This window comes from Poromitra crassiceps (assembly GCF_964638095.1).
Source record: "Poromitra crassiceps genome assembly, chromosome: 14".
NCBI lineage: Eukaryota > Metazoa > Chordata > Actinopteri > Beryciformes > Melamphaidae > Poromitra > Poromitra crassiceps.
In genome coordinates, this window is record NC_139633.1 from 25,863,808 (window position 1) to 25,871,307 (window position 7,500).

The following is a 7,500-nucleotide window of genomic DNA, read 5'->3' on the forward strand; positions in this document are numbered from 1 at the left end:
GATTGTAAATAACCAATCATGCCTACATTCGTTTAATACTTTATTATGAATTCGCTATTTAGAGCTGCATAATGTGATATTACTGTGCAATGTGTATAAATTGTGCTTATGTGTATGAATTGTGGTGATTGTATGAATTATGATGTGTAGATATCTTTTCAAAATGTACTTTGTAATTTATTGCATTGCTGTATTATTTGTGCTGTATTTTATGGCAACCTGCCTGGGAAGTCCTGGTGATGGAATTGATATAATCTGGTGCAAAGCTTCTCTTTGAGATCAATGTTATCTTTTGCACATGGTCCCTGACAAAAATACTAATACTACTACTAACAACAATAATAATAATAATAATAATAATAATAATAATAATAATAATAATAATAATAATAATAATAATAATAATAATAATAATAATAATAATAATAATAATAACATAAATAATGATAGCCTATTTATATATAAAAATCAAATAAATAAATAAATTAGTGAATAGCCACTTTAAACCAAGGAAAGTATACTGGCAAACATGGCAGGAGGGAGGGGAACGCTTGTCACTCACACATGAAGCGGTAGAACCAGGCCTCGGAGCGATCTACCAGACAGGACGTCCACTCGCGCAGGGTCACCTTCCCGTTCCTGTCAGGGTCACATGACCTGCACACACACAGCACAATATAACGCACGGGTCACCTCGGAAACTGACGACAACAGACAACCACACAGACACACAGACACACACACACACGCACACACACACACACACACACACACACAAAATAACACAATTCACACACTCATATAAACCCATTTATGTCTCTCACACACACACACACACACACACACACACACACACACACACACACACACACACACACAACCTTGCAAACACAAACGCACAACGACAGATTTGCATAGACACACACAGGCAGTATGAAGACATATTCATAAGTATGGGAACAACTGCACCGGGGCTGTTCGGCAGCCACTGCCTTTGCTCTGAAGGGTACTGCTTCAATTTGCACTAATCCATGGGTGGCGGGACACACAGTGGGGTAATAAACATTATCATTGGGGTAGGTTGACATTGACACAGTCAGCCTCACTCCCACAAAACCTGTCACTGCAGACTGGCAGAGGAAGAGGGCGGGGTGGGGGTGGGGATGGTAGAGAGACAGACAGACAGAGACAGAGAGAGAGAGAGAGAGAGAGAGGCAGAGGGGGAGGGACGAAATAGTGAGCAAGGGGTGAAGAGGGAGGGAGGGTGAGAAAAAGATGGATGAACAGAGACGGAGGCTGAGCCCATTGACAATCCAGTCACCAGAATACTGTAAACCAGGGATATGTAGAGACGTAAATGTGGAGCGAAACGTCTGCAGAACATACGCTTCTAAAATGTGGCATTTTACGTCTACAATCTCAATTGTAAATTTGAAACAAAATGGTTAGGCCTGGGACACAGAAACGTCTCCGTCGCAGCACGTCACGGAAGCGTCGAGCAAGAGTCTGGTTATAAAGGAGAGAGGAAAAACCACCAATCAAGGAAGGAAGGAAGGAAAGGGGAAGTGAAGTGCTTAAATGGGGTGGAGGAGCGAGATGATGGAGAGCTGGTGTGGTAGTGAGAGTCAGGAGAGGAGGATGACACAGGAAGGAGAGATGGTGTGGTAGTGAGAGTCAGGAGAGGAGGAGGACACAGGAAGGAGAGATGGTGTGGTAGTGAGAGTTAGGAGGACAGGAGGACACAGGAAGGAGAGATGGTGTGGTAGTGAGAGTTAGGAGGACAGGAGGACACAGGAAGGAGAGATGGTGTGGTAGTGTGAGTCAGGAGGACAGGAGGACACAGGAAGGAGAGATGGTGTGGTAGTGAGTTAGGAGAAGAGGAGGACACAGGAAGGAGAGATGGTGTGGTAGTGAGAGTCAGGAGAGGAGGAGGACACAGGAAGGAGAGATGGTGTGGTAGTGAGAGTCAGGAGGACAGGAGGACACAGGAAGGAGAGATGGTGTGGTAGTGTGAGTCAGGAGAAGAGGAGGACACAGGAAGGACAGATGGTGTGGTAGTGAGTCAGGAGGACACAGGAAGGAGAGATGGTGTGGTAGTGAGTCAGGAGGACAGGAGGACACAGGAAGCAGAGATGGTGTGGTAGTGAGTCAGGAGGACAGGAGGACACAGGAAGGAGAGATGGTGTGGTAGTGAGAGTCAGGAGGACAGGAGGACACAGGAAGGACAGATGGTGTGGTAGTGAGTCAGGAGGACAGGAGGACACAGGAAGGAGAGATGGTGTGGTAGTGAGTTAGGAGAAGAGGAGGACACAGGAAGGAGAGATGGTGTGGTAGTGAGAGTCAGGAGAGGAGGAGGACACAGGAAGGACAGATGGTGTGGTAGTGTGAGTCAGGAGGACAGGAGGACACAGGAAGGAGAGATGGTGTGGTAGTGAGTTAGGAAAGGAGGAGGACACAGGAAGGAGAGATGGTGTGGTAGTGAGTCAGGAGAGGAGGAGGACACAGGAAGGAGAGATGGTGTGGTAGTGAGAGTCAGGAGAGGAGGAGGACACAGGAAGGACAGATGGTGTGGTAGTGAGTCAGGAGGACAGGAGGACACAGGAAGGAGAGATGGTGTGGTAGTGAGTTAGGAGAAGAGGAGGACACAGGAAGGAGAGATGGTGTGGTAGTGAGAGTTAGGAGAGGAGGACACATGAAGCAGAGATGGTGTGGTAGTGAGTTAGGAGAAGAGGAGGACACAGGAAGGAGAGATGGTGTGGTAGTGAGTTAGGACAGGAGGACACAGGAAGGAGAGATGGTGTGGTAGTGAGTGTTAGGAGAAGAGGAGGACACAGGAAGCAGAGATGGTGTGGTAGTGAGTTAGGAGAAGAGGAGGACACAGGAAGGAGAGATGGTGTGGTAGTGAGTCAGGAGGACAGGAGGACACAGGAAGCAGAGATGGTGTGGTAGTGAGTCAGGAGGACAGGAGGACACAGGAAGGAGAGATGGTGTGGTAGTGAGTCAGGAGGACAGGAGGACACAGGAAGGAGAGATGGTGTGGTAGTGAGTCAGGAGGACAGGAGGACACAGGAAGGAGAGATGGTGTGGTAGTGAGTCAGGAGGACAGGAGGACACAGGAAGGGGGCAGGGCTTGATGGCTGGATGGCGTGCAGAGAGAACAGCATGGTGGGAGGTGCGACATGGTCACAGAGCGGGGGCGAAAGGCATCGCGGGGTGAGACATTTTTAACCCTTTACGCTTCACCAATTAGCTGAAAAACAACACGCTGTATGACACAGAATGGCCTCTGAGCCAATATTCAGTGTTCAGATCAGCAAAGGTTGTTGTTGTTTTTCTCTGCTGTAATTGTCAAATAATTTTATTTTCCACTCTAGGAAATGTGTGACACCAAGAAGCAATGAGAATATAAACAGACTGTAAGATCTTAAAAAGGGGGGAGCACCCTGATTGGCTGTCGCCTCACAGCTAGAAGGTCCTGGGTTCGATTCCCACCCGGGATGCTGTGGGCGCTGAAGGTGTGTTCCTCGCATGTCCTCAGTTCCTACTGCCCAGGTGGGCTATCTCGTCGAAAGAGCCTTTCTGTGTGGAGTTTGCATGTTCTCCCCGTGCTCCCTGGGGTTCCTCCATCCATATATAACCCCCAACTAAAAACATGCAGAAGATCGTCATCTGGCCAGCGGCGGTTGGAAGAAGTTGGTCCCCGGGCGCTTCACTGCAGCTGCCCTCCGCTCCTGGACCTGAACCATGGAGGTGGATGAGCCAGCTTCACTGCAGCTGCCCTCCGCTCCTGGACCTGAACCATGGAGGTGGACGAGCCAGGATGGGTCAAACGCGGAGGACAAATTTCACGGCGCCTCCAAAACATGTGCGTGAAGGATGTGACTTGATGAAGAGGTAGCAAAGTCTTTAGGTTAAAAAAATCACTAAGGTTAAGAAGTCACTGTATGGATCACAGGACTTCAGCTAGGACTTCAAATCGGTAATTGTTTTCCAACATACTACTGAACTCCTGCAAACACATGCAAACTTTAATCTATTGTTTATCAAGCAAAACCAGTTCATATTTGCTCTGATGCCATGTGCTATGATGAAAATGCTCAGATTATTTCCAGGAAATAGCTTATGCAATCTATAAAAAATTATTATAATAATAATTATAATAGAAACTTGACTAACCAACCAAGATGGGAGAGGCGTAAAAATAAAGGACAACAGTAGGTGATATTTGAGTGGGACTGACTGAAAGAAGGGTGTAGCGCAGTGCTCCAGAGGCATCCTCTTGTAACGCAGCTTCCTCAGGTCCCTGCGACTCAACCTCCCATCCTTATTCCTGTCCAGTAAGACAAACCTCCGCTAGAGAGCGAGAGACAGCAGGAGAGAGAGAGAGAGAGAGAGACAGAGAGAGAGAGAGAGAGTGAGAGACAGCAGGAGAGACAGAGAGAGAGAGAGAGAGAGACAGACAGAGAGAGAGAGAGTGAGAGACAGCAGGAGAGACAGAGAGAGAGAGAGAGAGAGAGAGAGAGAGACAGAGAGAGAGAGAGACAGCAGGAGAGACAGAGAGAGAGAGAGAGAGAGAGAGAGAGAGACAGTGAGTGAGAGAGTGTGTGTGAGAGAGAGAGAGAGAGAGAGAGAGAGAGAGAGAGGTAAGGTGAAGAGGTGGTGAAGAGAGAATATTTTATTGTAATTGTTTTGTTCACCCTTATGTTATTTTCTATTGTGTTCTGTTATCTGTCAATATTCTATCCCCCCTCACCCTAGAGACACTAGGCTAGAGTCCATATCAGTAGAAGAAACTATGCTTCATAAAGGAAGAATGCACATACTTTTGCACGTGAATGAAGTACCATAACAAGAATTTTACAACATCATAATTTGTCATTAAAAAAAATCTAAATATATTATTAAATGGTACAAGGAATTGATTACTCATGATAAAAATACTAATAAAATAAACGGATTTTGAGACAATAACATCATATTCCATCAGTTTTGCTCTCATTCATTTGAGGGCAGGGGGTCAAGGTGGCTGTCAGCATCATATTGAGTTACCCGTCCATTCATCTTCTGATTGAATAATTTAGTGATTATTGATCAAGTCCTATTTATACATGATGCTGCTCTTTAGAACCCCTATTTCATTCTGTGGATGACCACACCGTGAGCAACACAAGAACTTGCCACTTAGGTTGTTAACATTGATTTCTTGCTAGAAAATCCATGACGCGTATACTACCATGATTAGGGTGTCTGGTGTCAGAAACAACACATTGATGCCACACAGGGAATAGAAGTGATCCCCTTGATATTTTGTTGTCTGGTTTATAGTTTCTTCATCACATTTCGTCATAGTTATTGATTCAATTTGAATCCTTGGCTGACATCATCATGGACCATTGATCATGTTTATTACTCTATAATCACCTTCTCCACTTTGCTGTCATTTAAAGAGTTTTACTGTCTTTCAGGCTTTCATGGAGTTCAGGCTCATTTCAAACTTTGTGTCTCCCAGAGAGTCACGGCTCTCTGTGACCCTCTTGGACGTACAGGACGTATGGATGGACCGGGCCTAGGCGCATCCCCTTCTTGCTTAGGCCCATCCAATCACAAGAACCGGCATCTGCGGCCGAGATGACCGTCTTTCAGAGTCTGTAGTGGGCTAATCTTTAAAGCTAGAGTGGGGCTCCTGGTATTATGAAACTAGAAGACCCAATGCATCATGGTACCAACCATTGCACGCTATGCTTGTCAGGATGGGTGCTAAATAATGCTCCAAAATGGCCTAAATTTTGGTGAAGGAAAAACTGGCATGGCCATATTCAAAAGGGGTCCCTAGAACTCTCAACTCAAGATATCTGAATGAGGTACCTATGGGTACCCACAAGTCTCCCCTTTACAGACATGCCCACTTTATGATAATCCCATGCCGTTTTTGGCAAAAACCATGCAGTTTTGGCATGCAGTTATTTTCACCTATCCATTTCTGTGCAACCCTCCACTTTTATTCAGGCCCACCTGCAATTTCATTTCTCACCACTAGTCAGAGCTCCATCTCAGGGTCACTTGATTCAGTTGAAGTGTGAAGCATACCTGTGCCAGCTGTGCTCTGTAGCTGTGGCTGAGGCAGCTCTGTGGCGGGGCGGCAGATGCGTACGACTCTCCCATCCGACTCAGCAGGAGGAACCAGTCCAGGAGACGGTACGGGAACTGGCCAAACTCCTCCTCTGTGCAGTTAGCCTTGGGAGCTGAAGCACAGTGATAACGGCACTATTTGGAGGATTCAATTTATAAAACATGTTTGTAAGAGTGTGTGTGTGTGTGTGTGTGTGTGTGTGTGTGTGTGTGTGTGTGTGTGTGTGTGTGTGTGTGTGTGTGTGTGTGTGTGTGTGTGTGTGTGCGTGTGCGTGCGTGCGTGTGTGTGTTCCCTTCCCCTCCCCTCATATGGGAAGCGCTTTGAGTATAGAAAGGTGCTATATAAATCCAATCAATTATGAATTATTATTATTATTATTATTATTGTTGTTGTTGTTGTTGTTGTTGTTATTGTGTGTGTGTGTGTCTGTGTGTGTGTGTGTGTGTGTGTGTGTGTGTGTGTGTGTGTGTGTGTGTGTGTGTGTGTGTGTGTGTGTGTGTGTGTGTGTGTGTGTGTGTGTGTGTTTACCCAGACACGGTCCAATGTGGGCCAGTCCAGTGCGACGCTTCTTTCTGCAGGCTTCCTGATGTAGTAGACACTCATTCCCGTAGGTTTTCCCCAGAACACTGCACACTGGCGCCCTCTGCCTGAATACAGGATGAAGTACTCACATGCCAAATGGTGTGTGTCATAGACAGAACTTTGGATTCACAATAATACTGCTCTATTTTATTATCAAACTCCAGAAGTTAAGTCTTCAGCTATTAAAGCTGTTTTAAAGTTGATTATAAAGTTGAGTATTAATGATTGATTATAACTAAGCACACAGGTTTTCCAAAATTATGCTTTTCCATCGCAAGGCTTCCAAAATCCCAAAAGGACATTTTAAAGTGTCTTTACCGTGGACAGGACTGAGGACACACACACTTTACCGTGGACAGGACTGAGGACACACACACTTTGGGATGAGGACTCCATTTTCCTGAACCACCTGGCACCAAGATCCCACTGGACTGTGGCACTTGAGGAGCTCACATAGCTTTTCTGAAACATGGAGGAAAAACCCTTGTAGTTTTTCTGTTTTCTAGTTCTGCAGCTCCAGCTTTTCCACCACTGAGTGCATGGTGATACGATCACTTATTCAGTTGCTCTAGATGGGAGCAACTGCTCATGACCAGCTCTACACAGCCTTCTCCAGGGGAACGTGAGCCAGCAGCATGAACGTACTTATTGAAGGTGATGAGGAGGGAATATCTCGTCTCTAAGGAGCTGCTGTAATCCTGTACTCATACAAACATTTCATAACATGTTGCTCCCACCCTAAATCTTGCACGCTGATTTCTAGTTCACATAATTAAGAAACTGTATTC

The 7,500-nt window shown here is 46.0% G+C and overlaps 1 protein-coding gene across 1 annotated transcript in view; it reads right to left on the bottom strand.

Moving 5' to 3' along the window:
• sparcl2 (SPARC-like 2) overlaps positions 1 to 7,500 on the bottom strand; it is a gene marked incomplete at its 3' end in the record, with an annotated part of 12,743 nt that overhangs the window by 394 nt on the left and 4,849 nt on the right. Inside the window, exons 3-7 of the mRNA XM_083650692.1 lie at positions 7,063 to 7,174; positions 6,659 to 6,777; positions 6,088 to 6,242; positions 4,241 to 4,353; positions 563 to 657 (exon numbers count right to left, since the gene is read on the bottom strand). Coding sequence (XP_083506818.1) covers positions 563 to 657; positions 4,241 to 4,353; positions 6,088 to 6,242; positions 6,659 to 6,777; positions 7,063 to 7,174 — 594 coding nt within the window. The remainder of the gene's footprint in view (positions 1 to 562; positions 658 to 4,240; positions 4,354 to 6,087; positions 6,243 to 6,658; positions 6,778 to 7,062; positions 7,175 to 7,500) is intronic.